Here is a 23,027-nt window from a genome sequence, read left to right as displayed (position 1 = left end):
GCTGAAGTACCGCTTATTTACACACCTTGAAGCTGTCCACACGCCACAGTGACGTAACATCATTGGTTAAAGCAAGTTGTCCATGCACTCAAGGTTGCTTTTAACTGGTTATCATGCCATGTGTTTGTCACAATGTTTCAGCTTTGAGGCTTCACACCCAGCTCAGCTCCCTCCTTACCGCCTATTTTTTCCCTCCCTGTACCACCCGTACAAGGTCGGTTCAAGGTTAGCTATTCTAAAGCTTCCATTACATAGCCTGGATTGTTCACAGCCAGCAAATCATGTCCTCCCTGGACCAAAAACTTCTCCACAAGAAGTAATGTTTTGAAGCTGGAAGGGGGCAAGATCGAGATGAGATCTTAGGAAGAAATGCTTTCCTGTGAGGTTGGAAAGGCCCTGGCCCAGGTTGCCCAGGGAAGTGGTGGCTGCCCCATCCCTGGAGGTGTTCAAGGCCAGGTTGGATGGGGCTTGGAGCAACCTGATGCAGTGGGAGGTGTCCTTGCCCATGGCAGGGGGTTGGGACTGAATGGGCTTTGAGATCCATTCCAACCCAAACCATTTTACAACCATAGGGAAGACACCAAGGTACCACTTGGAAACATCCCATATATCCTTCATTTGTTCTGTGTGGTAAACCAGCACCAGGTTTACCTGGTGCAATTAATTAGATTAATTAATGGTGCAATTAATTAGATTCATCTCTCAGAGGAAAAAGAAAACCCCAATGCTGACATGAATCAGCTGCTCTGTAAACTGAGCTCCCACACTGTGGGCAGCGGGTTGTGGATGTGTTTGGCGACTGTGCCAACACAGCGACACATGCCACACACATCAGCGGCTGTCCAGGGATTTCAGATAGGTGAAAAGAGATTTGGAGTGTGCATTAACTGGAAAAAATTTCCATTCCTGCAAATAAACTGCAACAGTGGGTGAAAAGCTGGAGGATGACCTTTGAGGAAAAGACACAAATATCCATGTAAAAAAGATCATCAGGCTTTTAAAAAATTCAATGGCTCTGACTTGGAGGTCACAAGGCACACCTGAGGTCAGGCTCACAAAGGTTATGAGGGTGGCAGACACATCACAGACTTCTCTGTAATAAAAATCCAGATGTATCCACACTAAGAATAAACCAACAACACAAGACAGCGCGCTCTGGATCTTGCTTCTCACCTTCTCAAAGAAGAGAGATTCTGTCCCCACACCATGTTTGCTGGCTTCCGCCAAAGACTGGTCTTTTAACCCAAGCAGCTTCGGTTTCTTCTATTAACAACAAAAAAGGGAGAGGAAAAAAAAAAGGACTGTTCAGTGGAGCAGGTTGCCATATTTTGATTATCTATCAAGAGTTTCAGTTCTCTGACACCATAGATTTTTAATACACTGTTGCAACCTTTGCCATTACTGGTGGACTGAAACACGTGGTGTAGGCATCTCACTTGTCTGACTAGTCTGCAAAATTACAAAAATCAATCCATTTTTTCCTATCGCTCTCCCAGTTCTTTTAGTCTCACACCTCCCTAAAATTAGTGTATTTCAATTTTCTCTCTTGCATTTCACTGCACGAGGCTATTTTCCCCACATTACTGCACTCAACACCCTCAGAAAGGCTGACAGCTTCCTCCAAGACATGTTTTATTTTGCCATCCTTTATTTGAAGGGGAGGAGCAAGGGCAGAAGGGGAATTAAATCCCTAGATTTGAATGATAGTTACATGCGCTAACGCTTTTCATCACAGAGCAAGAGATGCCACCTTCAAATCAAACAGGCAAAGTTGTCCCTAATGCAACGCTGAACCACCTGGCCACGAGACCACGTTTTTACACTACAAAGCTTCACACTCTCAAAACGTGTGTCACTTGAAAAGGGCAAACTCTGCTAAGAGAATAACCATCCACTGTAGCATTATAAGGTTTATGATAGGAAGAATGAGCAATCTCGATTTCACTGCATCTGCTCCAAGTTCTACCACAAGGAGGCTTTTGGGCACACCTTTCTCCTTCCCTCACCTTATCTCACCCCCTGCCTTGGAAACACCGCTACAAATTTTTGACACATTTACTTGGCGACCTTATTAAGACTTTTGTCTTCACACTCTGCAGCTCCTACTCATCACCAATCACTGTTTTATTCACCCACAAAACTACCCCCAGCATCCTAATGAAGTGGGAAAAGCCCCACTTTCTCCGAGCTTGTGAAGTTAACTATTACCACCCTCAGGTACAGATGACCCCACCAGTTTGTGAATATCAGTGACAATGCCTTGTGCTTAGGAACAAGGATTTCAGAAAGTATCTTTTAACAGCAAGCCTTAAGTTTCTGTGTTCTCAAGCTGCAGCCTGTGCTGCAAAAATTACACAGCCTCCTAAAACGCATCCCACTGTCACGGGCTCCTGGGAAAAACAGGGCTGCTAAACGAGCAGCACACGCTCTTACCTTCACTGGTGGGGTTGCTCCAGGTCCCGTGTGCCGTCGGATCTGACAGCCATTCTGGTTGGGTCTTTGCTGTTTGTTGTTGAGCTGTGGCTTCTTCACTGTGCCACCGTGATCATTTCTTACTGATTCCACTTTCTCTGCAGTTGTCTTACTCAACAGCTTATGTAGAGACAAACCCGTAAGAACATTAAAGCCGAGTTCCACGCACCCAGGTAAAAAAAAAAGTCTGCTTCTCTAGACAACCAATGCATTTTACGCAGTTACCGCAGTCTTAGAACACCGCTTTTAGGCAAAGGGATTGTATTTACAGCCAGAAAACACAGTCTATCACCCTGGCCCCATTCCCACACTCAATAAAAGACCACTCAAAAAAAAATCCCAAGAAACAAACAGTGAAAGCACGTTTTTCTTAACTCTGGCTACACAAGGGATGGTTTCCCACTAAGTATTTCACTTCCAGCCTGTCTTCAACAAGACTCACCACTGAGCTGTTGGCATCAGGCAGGAACTGCCCAAACTCCGAGAGCAGATCCTCCTGGTTCTTGAAGAGGCGAGCCACCTGCGCGTACACCTCCTGCTCCGTCAGAGCCGGCGTGTAGTTGCCTCCTGCCTCCTTGGCGTTACGCTGCTCCTTCTGCCGTAGGAAAGAGAAGTGTCAGAAGAAAGGATGCGCTAACTTTTTAAGTGACAGAGAAAACAGCAAAGGTCTCAGTATCACATGCAAAGAATAATACAATATTAATAACATGAATATTATACATACACTAAATATATATACTTCTATATACTATAAACATATGCTAAATGTTCCGCAGGCCCTGGGTGAGTAGGACACTGATCAAGGATGTGGTTTCCCTACTTCTAACATAGTTCTTTGGCCATGTTGTCTACTCCCAATCTGAAAAAATTACCAAATATGATTTTAAAAAGCATTTCAGACACTTGCAAACAAAGATGATGGGCTGAAATCTATTATTTCACGCTGCCAATCTTCCACTTTGCAAGAACTCCGCTTAGCTTGCTGGCCAATGCTAATCCTGAAGACCCAACTGCAAGTCTTGGGCTTGCTTCCCCTGGCAAAGGACAAAGAACCATACATGTACTCATGGTTATCGCTCACCTGATATGTGTGGAGGATCTCCAGGAAGGCTTTGTAGATATCTGGCTGTCCCTGGAACCGATTCTTGATCTTGTTGACATAATTGATGGCATGATTAAACTCAACAGGCTGATTGTTCTGCAGGGGTGGTGTGGTTCCCAGAGAGATTGTCACGGGCGTATGAGGTTGGACCGGTGGTGAGCGTGGTGATGCATATGGTGGAATTGGGGGAGTTTGCTGGCTGGCAGGATTGTGTGCCTGCAACTGCGATGGCTGAGAAGAAAAGCAGCCATGTTAGACATTAACAGATTCCTTTATGTTTGGAACAAAGGCATTTTTATTCCACATATGGATAATATCCAGAGGAAAGAACCCGGCACATAACTTTATCTGATGCCAACTGAACAGTATGGGTTGAGCAGAGACACCTCTCAGCTGGAATTGCAGAGGACACAGCAGCTGGATGAGATCTCTTACTACCACATGCAAACAACCTCTTCCCACATACTGGCCCTGGGTGACTTTTGCTGCACTTCCTTAGAAGTCTTTTTAAACTGTTACCAAACAGCTATTCCCTTCGCAGGTCTAGGGAATTTTAACAATATCTTTCATAAACTGAAAACATCCCTGTCTAAGCAGAAGCTGCTGTTATGAGTTCAAATTAAGAAGCATCATTCCATTGCCTTTGGTTTTAAAGATTAGCAGAGGCATAAATACAGCTAGACCGAGGAGAAGAAAACTGTTATCCAAAGTCAGTAAACATTTAGTGGGCCAGCAGACTACATTTCACCAGAAGACAAAACATTCAGACCATTCAAGTTGTTAATAGTTGTTTTCCCTTGCACATACTCCCTCAAATATTTTAGAGGCATGGCTTGCTCCAGCACAGCAACTTATTTTGCCCCTTGTGAAGAATTCTGGGATGCACAAAGGCAACATCAAGGTAAAACTGGAATTTATTTCAATATTGAGACAAAGAGCAGAGAGATAAGACTCTCGGGGCAATTATTCCAAATACTGTTAAATAAACATCTAACAGCTACAAGAAAATTAAATAGCAGTTCTGAAGTGGTTGCATCAGAAGAAGCATGGCCTGTAGGACAAGGGAAGTGACTCTCCCTCTCTACTCCTCTCTTGCGAGACCCAACCTGGAGTCCTGTGTCCAGTTCCGAGTCCCCAACACAAGAAGTATACGGAACTGTTGGAATGGGTCCAGAGGAGGCCATGGAGATGATCCAACAGCTGGAGCACCTCCCGTACAAGGACAGGCTGAGGGAGTTGAGCTTGTTCAGCTTCAGAAAAGAAGGCGGTCTCCCAGTACTGAAAGGGGCTCCATGAAAGCTGGGGAGGGACTTTTTACAAGGGCCTGGAGTGATAGGGATGGCTTTAAATTGCAAGGGGGAAGATTTAGATTAAATGTTAGGAAGAAACTCTTTATGATGAGGGTGGTGAGGCACTGGCACAGGTTGCCCAGAGAAGTATTCCTGGAGGTGTTCAAGGCCACATTGGATGGGGCTTTGAGCAACCTGATCCAGTGGACGGACAGAGTAGATAACTGTTGCAGGACAGCCAGAAGCATCCCAGTACAAAATTCTGCCTTGCTTACTTACAGCTCCACCTCTTCCATAAACCTCTCCTCAGTATGTAGCATGGCCCTCAGGTTAATTTTAAAGTTTCAGCAACAATAGAGCAAAGCTTTGCAGGATGCTGACACGGGGAGAAAGCCCACAGGGATGAGAAAGAGACTGCAACCTCCTCACTAACAGCACATACTGCTCCTTTGGAGAAAAGCCTTGCAGTCTGGCACAGGTGAGTTAATTCCGCAATGCCTTAGCTTTGCAGTGTTCAGACTTGTAAACCTTTCAGCACATTTTCCTTTGCCATTTCTGAACAGGGGGTTGAAAATCCCGCCAATATTTGTCTAGGGATCATCTTATTGCTACACCTTAAATCCTGCTGCTCTCTAACTGTGTATTCCTTCCCCCTCCCCAGCCTTTTCCAGCCAGTTGTGGGCTAATTGTACAGTTTAGAGATTAACCTCTGAATCTTTGGGGTTTCTTTCCCTCCCTAAGGCTCTTGGACCTTTCCACATTCTAAGCCTGAAATACATAATGTTTCACCTGGAGTAAGCTCCCTGAATGCCTCTGATATTATCTCACTCTGTTTCCAATCACATAAAATACATCTGTTGGACGGTAGCATCTGGATTTTATCAAAAGCAAGGAGTCAAATTCCCTTTACTATTGAAAGGTCTCAGTTTCAGGCACACAAACTGATACCTAAATGCAGCATGACGGTCGCCTTGCCTTAATTCTTGCACTTCAGATTGTGCCAACAACTCCTTTGCCCATCCAGTGGCTGAACTAGACTGCTCTATACAACAGATGTCCGATAAGGAAAGAAGACTTCAAGTGATGCAGAATCTACTACATCACTAAGCAAGCTCTTCATCCCCATGATGGTCATCCCGAGGCTCTTACCTTACTGAGTTTGGCAGGAGGTGGCTGCGGCGCCGGCTGTGCTGGTGTTGGGGTTGATTGAGCTGAAGGCTGCGATGGGTGCTGCTGCTGGGGCTGGGGCTGGGGCTGCAAGCCGTGAGTGGGGATCTGGTGAACCTGCCCCGGCGTTGTCACATTCACCATGTCGTTTGTCTGCACTTCAATCTTGTAACCAGGTGGCAGGAAGGTGTTGAAACCCATGATCAAGTCTGGGTGGCCCTTGAAGAGCTGTGAAACACGGCTGATCACTCCCGGAGTGTCAATACTGAAGAAGGAGATAAAAGCGTCAGGATCCTCATGGGCCCTTTCCATGATAAGCAAGGTCTCCACACAAGAATTTCTCAGTAGATTTTTTTACCTTATTGTCGCTAACCTATGAAACAACACAAAACTGATCCTATAAATCCACTATTGAACTTAAGAACAACATTACAACTGTTTTATTAGCCCAGACAGCATTTTATATCTGAGATCCAGTCCCAAGTCTGACCATTATCAGTGGGCAGACAACCAGACGGTCAGGTGAATCAGTTGTCAAGGCTGAACTTGTGAACTCCCACTCTAAGCAGAGATTTAGCATGAAAGGATGCATCTAACTTTACGAAAATACAGCACACAACTGCTTTTACACTAGTGCTAGAGGCATGCTGCACACAGACAGAATTCAGGTCTTGCTCTGTGCTCCCATGCCCACTTGTGCTCTTTCTAACCTGGAAGGAAGAAGCAAAACACAGCTTTGTTACCTTTGAGATTTAAATTCCTTCATAATATCCAAGAAGTCATTGTAGACCTGGGGCTGGCTACCGAACTGCAGCTTCACCTGGTCAAGGTAAGACAATGCATCCTCCACCTGGGGATACAACAGGCAGGTTATATCAGCAGAGAAGGTTTTATTTCACCTCCCATTGTTCTATAAAACACGCATTATTTCAAAACACAGCTGTTAGCCCTGAGCCTGTGCAGGGAATTAAAGAGCAAAAAATGATGAGCCTGGTTAGTTACTGTCAGCACCATTTGAAAGAGAGATACTCACTCCCCACTCCTGGCTCACAAGACAAAACTGTACCAAAAAAAACAAAAAGGAAAAAAAGCAACATAGATCAGCAGAATTACTCAGAAATAAAACCACACTCCAAATTTACCATCCCTGAAGTGACTGCTAGGATAAACAGCACCAGGCCGAGTATTTTTCCTGCATTCATATGTGGAAATTATTATGGAAGTCTAAGAATAAGCAGAAAGTGGAAATGACATATTCAGCGTAGTAGATGTCTGCCAGGTACACGCTTGCACTTTTTTCTCCAAGCCAGACATTTTGGTTCAACATAGAAGGATTTTGAAATGGCAGCTGTGGGCGGTAAATTGTTTAACACCTCAAACAGCAAGAAGTTTATGAACCATTCGTGTACCAACATCCAGTTTTCAGAGGTACTGAAAGAACAGTCACAGCCTAACATGAGAGCTCTGGGTCCCCACCGCCTCTGACAGCCAGGCCACATGCAGATCAGCTGCAGGAGTTAAGGACCCCTCTTTTGTCTGAAATTAAATGACAGCGAAGGAAAAAAGACTATTGTGTACAGCCCCAGTCTTGCATTAGTGAAAGATATGCCATCAATTTCACTAGGAGAATGAATCACACATTTTGAAACCATTTTCAGGGCTCTCTAGAAATGAAGTGTCCTATGTTCCACAAAAGGCAAGGGCCTCTCACCCAACAGGGCAGTGGGTTCCTCAAAGATGGGAGAGATCTGCGCCGTATTTGGAAGAGACTAAGAAACAGGGATCAATCTGTATGTATGTGCCTTCTCACTAGAGCTGAACCAAGTGTAGCTGCTTAAAGGGGCTATTTGTGGTGGAGTTCTCTTTATTTAATGATTTTTACAGCACATAATCCAGGAATATAACCCTCCTTACTCCCAAATTACTCCCACAGAAACACCTACATATGCCATGTGTTCAGAAAAGCAACAAATGTTTTGGTAATTTAACCCATTCACAGGAATACTCTCAGCAGTAGTTCTTCTTTTTCCTTTCTGCTCCTGATCTTTTCCTAGCAAGCCCACTTTTTATGACTGTATTTGAAACAACAGGGTTTCAGCATGAAGAAAAGTCTCTTTCTCCTCTCAATAGTCTTCCAAGCATCTAAGTTTTGTCAGGAAAGCTTTTAGGAAGTCACTGACTGGCTTTGCAGGGAAGCATCCCCAACACACCGCACGGATAAAGGCCCCCACTGCCTCAGGATTTAGGGAGTGGTTGGTTTACTCAATGTAGTGGTGCTCCACGTTACCTTGAGCCTCTGGAACTGCTGCTGGCCCTGCACGGGCACAGCTGGCGGGGTGGGGTGCGCATGGCCCGGCACCACCTGGCTCCCGTGGGGCTGCACCGGCGCGCCGTGGTGGTGGCCACTGTGGACGGCTGCGAGGGCTGGCCCGTGGCTGCCCGAGCTCTGCGGCACCGCTGACACCTGGAAAGGCAAAGAGGACGTCACCTATGGCTTTGCAGGTCAGTCCTCCCAGACGCAGACAACTCAAATTTCAGGGAAGCAGAATGCAGTCACTGTGACCTTTAATCATGGCTGCTAACAACCTTACTCAAAAAGTATCTTTTGTTTTCTTCAACAAGGACCCAGAGAGACCTAAAACTGAAACAAGACAACTCTCACTCTACACTCCAAATACAGGAGAGCTGTTTCTGCAAACAGGTCACAAGCACAGGTTCTCTCCCACCCACAGACTCACCAGCTGGCTGGTCACACACAAAGACATGCAGAAGAGACATCACATGAGATTTTTACTCTTTCAAGGCTCTTTTCTGTAAAATACACTTTGTGTCATAACCAATAACTTGAGCAAATGAATTCTGAAGTGCTTCCACATTCTTGCTGTTCAGTTTGGATACTGGAAGTCAAACTGTTACTCTCTGGCCCCAGATGACACAGGAGAAAACTCAGCTTGCTATGTCCCCTAGAAAACTAGGGAAAGAGAAGGCATGCATTTTTCAGGCCTCTTTCATACACTGAATCAGAAAAGTTTCAATTTGGACATAAAAAGCCCTTAAAAATAAAGTATTGTAATATAATAAAATATAATAAAACTTTTCCTTTTACACAAACACTGTTTTCTAGTGAAGCCTCTTTTAGATGGGATATATTTGTCTTAATCTTTCTCATGAATGAGAAGCGATTCACTTGCTGGCCCATCCAAGTTCTTTTTGGGAAGGACTGCCAACATAAACACATCTCCTTCCAGTCCCTGCAAGCGCGTGCCTGCAGGCTCTTCAGCTCTGCGGCTGCTGCTATCAGCGTGAACATCCTTCTGCAGAAGGAAGAAAGAAGCTGTGTGTAAAATCAGGCACTAGATGGGGAAGGCAGCTCCCCAGCAACACAAGCGTGGAAGACACAACATGCCAGAAACACGGCAGAGAGCAGTAAGACAGGAACAGTCTTTCCCTGGTCTTTCATGGGGAGGTCTCTCCAGTGCATTTCTTAAAGTGCGTTTTTCCTCTCCCCAGCTGGCAGCTCCTTGCCACATAATGACCCTGGAGTAACTTTTCACTTTTCCTGAAAGTCTCTGATCTAAATGCTGATCCAGCCTGTTTAGCTTACAATCACCCAAGACATCATACATCTGTGATGGAGCAACCATAAGAACAAAACTTTTCCTGGTGAGAAAAAGCCCTGCACACACTTGCCTCTTGGATTGAGAGACCATGATCTCAGAGAGTCATTAAAAGAATCATGTTCAAAAAGGCAAAGTCACACCGCGTTTGTTCAGGTGGCTCCGACCAGGAATGAAGCCGATAGTCTTAAAGGAATGAAGCCGATAGTCTTAAAGGAAGGGCTTAAAATGAGATGTATGATAAGTATATTGTCCAATCTTGGCTTTGCTTTAGGAAATCCTGGTTGCTAAAATAAAACTTTGTCTCAAATACAGAATTCTACTGTGAAACAACTTGGTGCTGGTTAGTGATGTAGCAGGACCATGAAGATGATCAAAGAGCTGGAGCATGGAGGATGGGCTGAGAGAGTTGGGCTTGTTCAGCCTGGAGAAGAGAAGGCCCCAGGAAGACCTTAGAGCAGCCTTTCAATACTGAAAGGGGCTACAGGAAAGCTGAGCAGGGGCTCTTTATCAGGGAGTGCAGGGATAGGATGAGGAGAAATGGTTTTAAGCTAAAAGAGGGGAGATTGAGATGAGATCTTAGAAAGAAATGTTTTCCTGTGAGGGTGGGAAGGCCCTGGCCCAGGCTGCACAGGAAAGTGGTGGCTGTCCCTTCCCTGGAGGTGTTCAAGGCCAGGTTGGATGGGGCTTGGAGTAACCTGGTCCAGTGGGAGGTGTCCCTGCCCATGGCAGGGGCTTGGAACTGGATGGGCTTTGAGGTCCCTTCAACCCAAACCATTGTGTGATTCTATCCTATGACTGCAAGACCACAGCTGATCTCCCGTGAAACAGTGGCAAGCCGAGCATACGCACCTGGTAGCTGGGGGTTACCGAGTACTGGATGCCTGTGGCAGACTGCATGGTCTCTGAAACAGCCTCATAGACTGGTGGGGCTGGGGCAAGCACGCGGTGCTGGTGCTGGAAAGCTTCCGTGCTGCTGGTGATACGTCTCTGCTGCGACGCATACACAGGTGACTCCTGCTCATCCAATCGCCGCTTCATTCTGAACTCATGCTCAGGAAGCACTACAAAACCTGTTAAAAACAGACTGATTAACAAATGCAATTGATTCATCACTCCCCACCAGCACTGTGGATGCTAAGATCACTCAGAGCAGGTAGGGCAAGTTTCTGCCTATTCATTTGGGTTACTGATATCTCGAGATAGCAAAAGGGAATTAAGATTCAGCTTTCTGCATCAAATACATGTTCTACCGCAAAAAAACACAGCCTTGTTGGCAATAACATATTCTGCTTACAAGCTAGCGATTTCTTCAGTCTAGCTTAGAGAACAAAACACTGGGCATCTCAAGCACATGCCTCAAGCTCCGCCAGGGGAGGTTTAGGCTGGACATTAGGAAAAAAATTTTCACAGAAAGGGTCATTAGGCACTGGCAGAGGCTGCCCAGGGAGGTGGTTGAGTCACCTTCCCTGGAGGGGTTTAAGGCACGGGTGGACGAGGTGCTAAGGGGCATGGTTTAGTGTTTGATAGGAATGGTTGCACTTGATGATCTGGTGGGTCTCTTCCAACCTGGTTATTCTATGATTCTAAGCAACACAGAACTCGCAAAGGCAATGCTGGAACTCAACAGACTCTGGACGGGCACGTTACCTGCATAAAGATTCAACCAAGCTGCCTACACCGAAAGCAAAAAACAAGCCCTCCTGGACAGTCCAGGTGGGATGACATCCAGCTGTGAGATAGGCTTTAAAAAATGTGGGTGGTAGGTCAAAGGAGGAGGAAAAAAGCGGGACGTGTAGTCAGATACTGAAACCCCTTACAAAGCCCTGAAGGAACGCGCTCTCTGTTTAATACACTTAATTCACTTGCGGAACCTCAGTCAAATCCACAGCCCCCACACCCAACACCACGGAGCTGAGGTCCTCCCAGCACCCTGGTCCCACTCACCAGCACCCAGCCAAAGAGCACAAAGCAGAGCAGTGCCAGCAGGCACAGCGGCTGGCATCCCACATGTCTGCCAAGGACACCAGCCAGCACGGAGCAGCAGCTCTCACACTCACTCTCTGGTATTCTTCTCCAACATGCAGGCACGTTCCTGCCCTACTCCAAGTTGCCTTTATGCACCTTCCTTCCTCTTTAGGTGACAGATCATTTTGCCACTGTCCCGCTTCAATAAATGCCATGAACTCTTTGCTCTGACTGTACTACTCACCAACTCCTTTCTGCAAGTAATTCTAGTGTTGTTTTCTATGCATTCTTGAGATGTTATCTGCTGTTCATTAGACCACTTGGTGTTCAAAAGCAGCTGATAAAGGCCTTTGATGGTTGGATGAGGCTTTGAGCAACCTGATGTAGTAGGAGGTGTCCCAGCACCAAGGCAGGGGGGGTTGGAACTGGATGGGCTTTAAGGTGCCTTTGAATCCAAACCTTTCTATGATTCTATGGGCAGAGAACAGAGAGAAATACACTCTCTTTCTGCCTCTAATTCAGCAAGACCTCTCCAAAGCAACTCCTTTTCAGTTCCAGCACAGTTAAACACACACAATGCCAACACGGACACACAGACAAACAAGAGGGAATGGAGGTCCACCAGAATAATAGTACAACGGCCAACTAAGCCAGTCCTCATCTACCAAGTCAGGACAGCTCTTCACAGTCTAAACCCATCACTAACCAAGTAACCCAAAGACCATTCACCAATATCTCAGTGCATGAGTATGTAAACAGGAACGGACAGGACAGAGGTTCAGAACAGATCAAGGTTCTGTGCAACACAGTCTACTCTCCACTAGTCTCTGTTTACGCTTGGAGGGGGTAGGACAAGAAGGAAGATGACTTCATTTCATTTTGAAGTTGCTTTTCAAGTTTAACCTCTCGGAACAGGCCCTTATCAGGTCTCCAAAGCACCTGGCAGGTGGGAGGCAACTGTCAGAGGCAGAGGAGGACTCCGCACCCCAAGTAGAGGGGAAAGCTCGCTAACTGGATCTTATTTACAAGGCACAAATCCTAAGCAGGTCTGACCTCCAGCGCCCACTCAGAAAGCAGGGAAGCACGCTCCAGGATCTCCTTTTGCTAAGGGTACCTGTGTTGGTTGTCTTTTCATGCAGCTGAGCTCTGATGGCAAATAAAGAGGTTAACGGGGAGCTACTCCCCTCAAGCACAGCCCAAATTCAGCTTTGTAAAAAAACTACAGGTTTATGCTAACAGAGCTGGGACTAAACTGAACAAGGCCTGCAGATCTGGCCGGGCACCACCATCCCGGAGCAGAGCCAGCCAGGATTTTGCATGACAATGGCTGACTGCACGAGTAAAGTCTGGGCAAAGCTTTGGTGGCATCTATTTATAACCTGCTCACCACTATGGATACCCTTCTGCTCTGGACACTAGCAACCCAGCCAGTCCTTCCACTTTCTTGTCACCTCCCTTTTTGCCCCTTACCCTCTCAAGCTTTCCTTCCCCATGGAAGCAAGCCAAAGATGCTGGTTTACAGACACACCCCTGCAACATCCCCAATGCAGAAACGTGCTCAAAGAACATTCACGTATGATTCGCTATAAATGAGTGAAATGGTTTTAGCAGGCTTAACACAATGTCTGCGATGCAGGGTGTGTGTCTATACATGTATGTACAGAGATAGACAGACCATAAGCCCACTGAAGGTGGTGAGGCGGCTGTTCAGCATCCCAGCCTTGCATCTCACTTCCCAGAGCAGCATGCCACGCTTGTCGCTTTGGATGGACTAATCAACCTTTAAAGCAGAGGGCTTTTGAGGACAGGAGATGCCCGGAAGACTCGTGTGCCCTTATGAGGATTAAAATGCCACCTTAGGCTGACAGAGAAGCCTTTTCCCCATGGAGCCAGCAAACATCCCGGCCCTGTAAGGCTGTGGGAATTGCGGTAGCACTGAGGATACATTATCACTTACACACCAGCGGCATGAACATCACTTTCTGAAGTTCCTAATTCTTACAGACCAAGTGAGCAATCTTCCACAAATCCAGCTTGCTGTACGGTTGACACTAAAGCTCCTATTGTTTTTCTTTCCGCCTCAGAATTCCCCTCAGAGCTTGGACCCTCCTTCTATCCAAGCACTGTCCCTGCTTCAACTTTAAAATTTCGTATTATTCTCTCTATATAAAGCAAAGAGCATTAGAAACCTTCCTAGATAACACCCTACTAAACTCCTACTCAGGGTCTGCACTCTCTGCGCAAGAGTGGTTTGCAGTGGACCACCACTTAGCAAAGATTACTAATTTAGTGGCTGTTTTAATCCTAGCAGAGAGATGCTCTCAACACTCAGCTGTACCTGGGCGAAGAATGGTGACGTTGAGGCTGTGCATCCGCCACCACCGAAACTCTACAGAGAGCGGAAAGCACCACAGGGCAAGCAAACCATCACTAGTGCAGAAACTGGTCTGCATCTCGCAGAAGAAAATGGGATGCATTCATTTCCTCCCTGAGAACCTGGCACCTCCGACAGATCTCCTCCATCCAGAAGCTGAAGAGATCTGTTGTGCAGCAAGTCCCAGCCCTCCTAGCCTAAGGAGGAAAGGCTGTGGTGAAACCCAGGACCAGACATGCCATTTTAAACTGATTTAACTTAAGTCTGCTGTTCAAAGGGGCAGTTCCACCTGCTCCAGGCCTCACCGATCCCTGATTTCTCTCAGCATCTTTGCTGATGGCAAAGCCCAGCTAATGTGAAAAGGTGTTTGAATATACAATTGCAATCAGTAGTGTCAAAGACTTCTATGAGCCAGCCACCCTGCACCGAGGTGACCCTAAAACCAGCTTATTTTATGTTGTTTCCTCAGATGTGTGGCATCCCCTTATGGACCTTGACTCTAGGACTTAGAAATTGGAACCAATTCATCTATACTCTTGATCTGGGCATGGAAAAAAAAAAAGCAGCCCCAAAATCACAGCCAGGACTGAAAAAAACTGAAAGCAAGTCATGCAATTCAGCTACTTTCTTTTGTTAAAAGCATTAACCTGAGGCACACAGGATTGCTCAGCAATCCCTGAAGAGACCAAGTCCCACTCTCTGCAGTCCAGAGAATTGCATCCCCTTCCTCCAAAAACGTTTCTACACAAATTATCTTTTAGCTTCAGAGTACACTACATTTTGACTACAGGAGGATGTAAACTTTTATTTTTAACTTTCCTGAGGTTTTTAGTGCTCCTGTTTGTGGGAAAAGGACATCACGTAGGAACACACCTCGATCTTCCCACCTGTGGGACCTCCCAGCTCTCCAGCTTTGCTTAGTGCTACAGGTATAGTGATCAGGCAGACAAACCATAAACACATAGGGGATCCTCAGCTGGCAAAGCAAACCCAAAACTTTTAAAAAGGCGCATCTCATCTCAGTAACACTGGAATTATGGAATTCTACCCCGCCAATCTCCTCAGAAGGTTTCCCCATCCATCTGCCTCGATAAGCCAGCGGGACCGATAAATGTAAGTGGAGCGCATCCCTTCAGCAGCGCTGACACAGAAAGAGAAGGAACAAAGTGGGGACAAGGCCAGAAGGCTGGATTCAGCTGGCAGAGCACCGCACAGCTCCCTTCTCCCTGCTCACTCCTCCCTGGAAGCAAGAAGTGAGAGAGCTTGGGTACCCTCCTCATACCTCTCAAAACTCCCTCTCCTGTGGCAGCTCCACTTCTGAACTTTTACCAAATAATAACTCAAAAATCTGCCTCTTTTATTTCAGGTATTCTGATGGGATAAGCAGGGTCCTCTGAAATCCACTGTGAGATAGGTGCCAGAATCAAAAGAAAAGGCAAATAGAGAATAGGAGCCAAGTCAAGATGGCTTGCCTGCAGCCTCAGCACCCGTTGGAACCACAAGGCACCTGGGGCTGAACATCATCTTCACCTACAGGCTGTGAAAGCGCGCTGGAGAGGACTGCGGTCCCAGCAGCCCGGGGACCCAGATGACAAAGGGCAGGGAAATCCCATGACTGCAGATGATGGCTTTAACACACACGGGGGCTTTTAAAAGGTTCCCTTTCCAGGCAGGAAGGACTCGGGACTCAGGAGCAGCAAGCATAAATCTCTGCTACAGATCCAGACCTTGGAGGGGCAGCTCCAACCCTGGAGGCGTTGCAGATGTCCCACGGGACAAGCTCCCAACCGGATTTTGACGCTGTATATCACGGCACCTGCTAGAAGGCAGCCGGCTCAGGTTCCGGCAGCACTGCTGTCTGTGCCGCACGACATCCAAAACATGACCCAGCTTGTTCAGCACTTGCCAGTATATTTTTTGCACAGTGCCACACAGCCCGGATTCTGTCGCCTGTAAAATGGAAATAAGCCCCTGGTCCTGCTGCAGCAGGATGGGCAGATTCATCACTGGAGAGGTCCAGGCATTTCACAGTGAAATGAGAAGTATCCAGAATAAAAAATAAACTGTTAAAGCTTTAGTTAAAAGTTTTTTCAGCAAGGTGACATGGTGCAAGCCAGATAACAAGCCAGAATGGCACCGATCCCTGCTTTGCCAAAGCTACAAACCACCTGGGCATTAAACTCCACCTCAAAGAGACGATCTACCACGAGCTTTACACTCCATGCAGCAGTCAGTACTGTTTTGACCAGTTTCCCAAGCAGAGGGATTTATGAGAATACTATTACTTACTTATTTATTAGTAAAAGAGACAAGCCCCCCTGCAGGAGCTGTCAAAAAAGCAGATCTCCCCCCCGCAAGCGTACCCCCTGCTGAAGTGACAGCTCTTACAGGACTTGCATTTCTGCTCCAGTTTCAAGGGCCATAAAAGCTTTCCAGCACTGGAGAAGACCAGACCAGCAATCTGGACAGAAAACCGATTCATAAATCCTGGAAACACAAATGATCTGCCTGCCAATTCCGACACGATGCTCCCAGTTCCAAGACCCACACGTGCCAGGAGTGTGTGCAGAGGGCTCCCCCGGCAATCCAGGCTCGGTAGGGGGAATGACAGCATCCCCCTTCCCACCCTGCCTCCCAAAGACATCTAAATCACCAGGATTTGCCCCAACTTTGCCAAATTACTACCCGTTTATTGGGAGAACAACCACGCTGAAGCTTTTTAAATGAATTCACACACCTTACCCAGAAGGGAAGGGATGAGGATGAGACTTTGGGGAGAGAAAGTGTGGCTGGCTTTTGTAAAGAGCCTGAAAAACCACTAACTGCACCCAGGCAGGGAAGAAAAGACCCTAAAAAGTGGGTTTCTGTTCCTGGCGCTGCAGCACGGGCTGACACAAGGCTGCCAAGGTGCTTTAATGTGAGAAAGGAATTTTACAGGTGCCTTAAAATTACTAAATTGAGGCAAGGTGCCATTTTAATACATGGTATTGGATTTTGAACAACATGTATCTCTCTGAAACTGCGTTTCTGCATTTTTTTAAATGAAATTCCAAGTCTGGAGCAGAAGACTTAAGTGCATATAGAGCAATACGGAAATAAGTCAAGCATTTTCCGCTTGTTTACTGACCCCACACCCTTTAACACAACTGATGGGTATAAAAGCAACAGGTTTGGAAAGAAACCCAAGGTGTTAGGGCACAAACTAGTGCACAAACCAGGTTTTGATTCCTCTGGACAGTGTGAGAGATTAAAAATCCCGGCACAGCTCATGGCGCCTTTGGTCCCTTGTTCCAGTGCTATTTTAGACAGGTTATTTGTGTCATTTTAGTAGTGTAAATAAATGCATTTAATCTGGGATAGACACACTGAATAGGCATTATTTGCACTATAAAAACTCACTGGGGGGAAAATGCAGAAAAAGGAGGGTTGAGCTATACAGCCAGCAAGCGCACTTGTATTTTTAAGCCCATCTGAAGCTCAGAGCCAGCCTCCCGCAATCCCCAGCAAGCACTGAATGCCGTGTTGATGGACGGGGAGTGATCCGGAGAATTAAAAACCAGGGCTGAGGTCTCAAGTGTGAGGCTCCGGGAAGTTCAAGGCATGAAAAAAGGATGGCAGCTTGCTATTAAAAAAAAATTAACGCGTGGAAGAGGAGCTCCCTGGTTTCCATAGATCCATATATCACTCCAACAGGTCGTTGTGGATAGATGCAGGGTTGTAGGTGAAAAACTGCAGCAGGGACTGGGAGAAGGGACTCCTGGGAAAGACGGAGGGAGCTTCACCAGGCAGTTGAAAAGGCTTTTAACAGCAACACCTCTGGGAAGCTGGGATCGGCAGCAGGGGGGTATGGGGCTGGGACTTCCCATCCCCATGGCAGGGGCAGCAGGGAGGGGTGAGGAGGGGGAACACAGAAAAGCAGAGGAGACAGGGGCTGAGACCTCCCACCACCTTGGAGCGGTGGAGACCGGGTCCGGGATCCCCCCATCTCCATAGGCCAGGGAGGGGGGACAGGGAACCCCCCATCCCTGCAGACAGGAAGGACCCCCACCCCACCCCCCCATGCCATGGGGAGGCAGAAAAGGGGACCATAATGCCCCATGCCCGTGGAGAAGGAGGACAGGGTACCAGGGCCAAGACTTCCCCATCCCCATGGGTTGGGGGCAGCGGCAGTGTGGGGTGGAGAATGGGGACAGGAGACCGGGGCTGGGACTCCCCCTCGCATCCTGTGGGGAAGCAGAGAAGTGGCACGGGGCACCAGGGCAGGGATCCCCCCATCCCTGGGGTGGGGGGGACAGGGATCCCCTCATTCGGTAGGGGCAAAGTGGGAGGTGGGTAAGCGGGACGGGGGACCGGGACTCCCCCAATCCCCATGTGGGGGTGGTGAAGGGGAACGAGGGACCGCAACTGATCCCCCAGCATCCCCTTGAGGGGGCGGTGAGGGGGAGCAAGGGACCGCGGCTGAGACACCACCCCCGGCCCCGCTTTGGCTGGGGGGAGCTGTGAGGGGAAACGAGGGTCCGGGGCTGAGATAACATCCCGTCCCTCTTGGAGGGGGGAACAGCAAGGGACCAGGGCTGGGATCCCCTTGGAGGATGGTGAGGGAGAACGAGGGACAGCGGCGGGGACCCCCACATCCTCTTTGAGAGGTGGTGAGGGGGAACGAGGGACCGCGGTTGGGATCCCCACCTATTCCGTGAGGGTCGAGGAGAGGGAACATGAAACCGGCCCCGCCCCCCCCCCCATCCCCTTGGGTGGGCGATGAGGGGGAGCAAAGGACCGCGGCTAGGATCCCCCCACCCCCTCTCGGGGCGGTGAGGGGGAACGGGGAACCGGACTCGGTTCCCCCCTTACATTCCGGGGCTGGTGGGGGGGACGAGGGGGTTGTTCGAGGAGGGGGCCCACGGCTGCGGGCCCCGCCACCCCCCGGCCGGTGCTCCGCGGCGGCGCGGTCGGGGAGCGGCACCGGGCAGAGGGCGGCGGGAGGGAGGCGGGGCGCAGGGAGGAGGAGGCGGCGCCGCCCGCCTCCCCGCCGCCGCCGCACGCTCCGCCCGCCTCTCCCGCCATGCCGGGGCCGGGACACCCGCCCCCCCTTCTCCCCCCACCCCCACCCCCCCGCAACCGAGCTCCTTCCCCCCTTCACACCCACCCCGTTTCTCGCCCCGTAGCTCCCCCGGGGGCACCCGCGCCTCCCGGATCCCCCTCTCCCCGCCCGCCCCCGCCGCTCCGCTGCCGCCGGGCCCCGCCCCCTACGGATCGGGGGCCTCGCCATCGCCCCCCTCTCCCCGCCGCCCCCCCCCCCCCCCGCCCGCCCGCCGCCTCCGTTACCTCAAACCGCGGCCTGGCAACGGCCGGGGCTCCCTCGGGGCCGGGGGGGGGGAGCGGCGAGGAGCGGGGAGGGGGCGTCCCCCGCGCCCCTCCTCCCGCAGAAGGAGGCAGGGAAGGCGGGGACGGCGTCGGAGCCCCGTCGGAGATGGGGGGGGCGCCCGGGAAGTGGGGGGAGGGGGTATAAGATGGAGTAACCGCCCGTGGGCCGCGGCGGCGGAGCGCTGCCCGCTTCTCTGTTCCCCGGGAAATCCCGCCCCTCCCCGCGCACGCTGAGGGAGGGGAGCCCCGCGCTCCGATTGGCCGCAGCGCACGCCAATCAGCGCCTCAGCCAATCAGCGCGCTGGTCCCGCCCCCCGAGCCCGCCCCTATTGGCTGCGGCGCCCAGGAAGGGGATGCGGAGAGGAAGGGAGGGGGGAGGGGGGGCGGAGGGAGGAGAAGCGGGGGGGGGGAGCGAGCGAGCGCCGAAGAAAAATGTCCGTATAAGCAGCGCGCCCCGCCCACCCCGCCTTCCCATTGGCCGGCGGGGGAAGGCGCCAGCCAATCACGACGCGGGACGCGCCCGTCGTCACGGGCGGGGAGCCCGCCCACGCGGCGAGGGGATTGGCCACGCCCCCCCAGCGCCGAGGCCACGCCCCCTCTCTGGGGAGCCCTTTTGTGGCGTGTTTACATTGCGCGCGGCCCGCCGCCGCCCCCCCCCGCGCCGGGGCCCGTTGCCGACCCCCCCCCGCCACCGGCGGTGGCGGGGGGGGGTCGGCAACGGGCCCCGGCGCGAAGGGGGCGGCTACGGAGCCCGGGGGCGGTGCTGCTATTGTCCGCAACCCCTTCACTTCCGGGATGGCGGCGGGTCGGTTACACGTGGGGGGGGACACACACACACGCATTGGGGGGGGGGGGGCCGCCCCGCGCGGCCCGGTGGGCGTGGCCTCGGCGTAGGAACCAATAGGAGCGGAGGGGGCGTGGCCACGGCCCTTCAGCCAATAGGCGCCAAGGGGGCGTGGCCTCGTTGTCGCGCTCGCCCTGAGCGCGATGGCGGGAAGCGGGTTCCCTGTCAGGGGGGAGGCGGGAAGCGTGTGTGTCTCAAAGAGAAGAGGGGGGTAAAAAGCAGCTGTTAACACGCCCCGAACGCCCAAAGCCAGCAGCCCCAGCCCCTCCGCCGTGGCTACCCTGCTGGGGCGGCAGTGGCGGAGTTCGTTGGTTTGAATTCTTCCTTCTTGTCTCCGGGGTTTATAAAAGTTATGCCGGGAGTTCTTGGATTCCCCTCTGCCTGCCTGGGATTCATCGTGGCCTCGCTCTCCCAGGCCTTGCTGGTCCTCTGGTCACTCCAAGCACGTTCAGGAGGGAATAAAACACTCCCGTGCCTCAACTTCATCTCCCTGTTCACCCCCATAGCCCCAAACACCCTCATTCACTCCCAAAAGCTCTAAAACTCTTTGTGTTTTTCCCCTTTGCAGCTGCTTTTCCCTTTCTCAGCTCCAATGTCCAGCCAGGACAGGCACATGGATGTGCTACCAGGTCCTGCACGCATGGCAGAGAAGGATCATAGAATAGTTTGGGTCAGAAGGGACTTTAAAGCCTCTCCAGTTCCAACCTCCTCTATATCAGCTGATGTGAGGGTGATAAGTAGTAGCAGGGTAATAAAACCCTGCTGGGTGAGCAGGGTGGTCTCTATCCCCTCCAAACCCAGGATGTTTTTGAGGCACTTCCATGCTGCAGAAGAAGCAATTTGGATTGTGTTGGAAGAAATCATAGAATGTTTTGGAAAAGAAGCTTAAAGCCCCTTCAGTTTCAATCCCCCTGCCATGGGCAGGGACACCTTCCACTGCAACGGTTTGCTCAAAGCCCCATCAAATGCCTTCACCGGCTGCCTGTGTTTCTGAGCACCTACTGGTCTGATGAACAGCAGATAACATCTCAAGGATGCGAAGAAAACAGCCCTGGAATTGCTTGCCCACTGTGCCACCAACGGGCATCCAAGACATAAGTCTTCCTGCAAGTATTTTGGTTCTTTGGCCCCACACTGAATGGGATTCAGCTGAAAGGTGCAGCCGCCTTTCCCCACATCCCTGGCACAGGACTCAGTTGGGATTTTGCAGCCTGTGGAAGGGGAAGAGAGGCTGGGCACAGCCATGGGACCATGCTCAGCTCCACCTGCACCCAACACCCTGCTGAATGCCCCAATAAGCTGAGGAGAGCTGCTACTGACAGCGCAGGCTTGAAAACAAACCACAAACACCCCCTTTCTGCACATGTGCCAGCAAAAAAGCCTGGCTGGGGTGAAGAATGTTCACAGTGAGTAGGGAGGGCCCCTGAAGCCAGGGATGTGGGGCTCCCTTGGATGCTGGGACCCACCATGGGTGCAGGGAAGGAAACATGAGGCCAGCCTGAGACAGAGGATCTCCACCTCTGCAGGTCAGAGAGAGGGCTGATGCTACCCAAGGAGCCCAGCAGGGCAGAAAATGGTACCTAGAAGAATGGGACACTACAGCTGAAACAAAACCGCTTCACAGGCAGGACACGCACAGATCCAGAGATGTCCAAAACGCCCACCTCTCACAGAGCGGCAGCTGCTTGGGGTACCCTCCCTCGGAGATGGGATGCCCACCTGCTTCCTGTTCTTTTCCAACCATCCTGCTGATGTGTTTGGCTCCTGTTTGCCATGGCCAAGCCTTTCATGCCTCAAGTGCTGGGAAAAGCTTGCCCCTCTGCCAGTCCCAGAGAGGCACTGGCCTCCTTGGCTTTTTCAGACTCCAGCTGAGCAAACACAGGTGCTGCTCTTTCTACCCGTGGGTGGTTCCTCTTGCCTGCAAGCCTCGCCAGGGCTGGCTCTAGGGCTCGGTTTGCACCAGTCACTTCTTGTCTTCCCTTACCCCGAAGCCTCTCTGCTTTGAGACTGGCATTGCTCGCACCCAAAGGCGCTGGGGCTGGCTGTCAGACCATGGGCAGCCCAGCTGTGTTTTGTGCCCTACAAACGTTCTCAGGGCAGGTCTGACAGCACAGAAGCAATGCCCTCACCCCCAAATACAGCAGCAAAATGCCTTTCCCCAACACCACCATCATTTTACAGGGGCAGTTTGCAGAAAGCTCCTGAACATGGGAAAACAGCGGATGCTCCCCAAACCATAGCTGTACCCGCCAGGGAAATAACACCAGAAGTGCCCAACAACTCCACTCCTTTAATCTCTACTTCCATCCCTTGAACGTTACATGTAGCAGCAACGTGATCAAGTGTATCATGTTCAAATAAGCAGCCACCTATTCTTTTGCTGTTGACAGAGGCAAACCCAGCCACCCTGAAATCACCATGCCACATGAGGTGCTGGCAGCAGCAGGCAGATCCCGCTTGCTCGAGCCCGCATCCAGGGCTCAGCGCTGCTTCTCCAGCCTGGGCCCTGGAGGTTCCTTGCAGGCAGAGGATTGGTTGCCTGGCCAGGTCATCAGGGTGGCCAAGTACCCTGGGCACTTCCTAAATAATTATGAATAACAATTGATAGGAGGAAGGCACAGCTGGAGAAAAGGACTCTGCAAAGAAGAAGAGGCTCTGTTGCTCAGAGCAAGACAAGGGATTGATGCTCTGAGGCTCAGCGAGGCCCTGGGAAAAAAAAAGCAGGAGTAGGGCGGATCGTACCCCTCCAGCAAACGGGGCTGCATACAGCACAGCCCATCTCCTCATCTTCCCTCCTGCAGTTATCCTGCCTGCCCAGGAAAGCTGCCTG

At 50.4% G+C, this 23,027-nt stretch overlaps 1 protein-coding gene across 1 annotated transcript in view; it reads right to left on the bottom strand.

The window, feature by feature from the left end:
• The window catches only part of SIN3A (SIN3 transcription regulator family member A), a 36,922-nt gene extending 17,447 nt beyond the window's left edge, over nucleotides 1-19,475 (bottom strand). The window contains exons 1-9 of the mRNA XM_069866967.1: nucleotides 19,315-19,475; nucleotides 10,500-10,720; nucleotides 8,318-8,494; nucleotides 6,774-6,880; nucleotides 6,013-6,295; nucleotides 3,554-3,805; nucleotides 2,915-3,067; nucleotides 2,434-2,592; nucleotides 1,174-1,263 (exon numbers count right to left, since the gene is read on the bottom strand). Of these exons, the coding sequence (XP_069723068.1) occupies nucleotides 1,174-1,263; nucleotides 2,434-2,592; nucleotides 2,915-3,067; nucleotides 3,554-3,805; nucleotides 6,013-6,295; nucleotides 6,774-6,880; nucleotides 8,318-8,494; nucleotides 10,500-10,688 (1,410 nt within the window). The 5' untranslated portion in view covers nucleotides 10,689-10,720; nucleotides 19,315-19,475. The remainder of the gene's footprint in view (nucleotides 1-1,173; nucleotides 1,264-2,433; nucleotides 2,593-2,914; nucleotides 3,068-3,553; nucleotides 3,806-6,012; nucleotides 6,296-6,773; nucleotides 6,881-8,317; nucleotides 8,495-10,499; nucleotides 10,721-19,314) is intronic.
• Nucleotides 19,476-23,027: the final 3,552 nt, after the last annotated feature.

Source organism: Phaenicophaeus curvirostris, chromosome 12, assembly GCF_032191515.1.
Source record: "Phaenicophaeus curvirostris isolate KB17595 chromosome 12, BPBGC_Pcur_1.0, whole genome shotgun sequence".
Lineage (NCBI taxonomy): Eukaryota > Metazoa > Chordata > Aves > Cuculiformes > Cuculidae > Phaenicophaeus > Phaenicophaeus curvirostris.
This window is presented reverse-complemented; position numbering and strand designations above follow the sequence as displayed.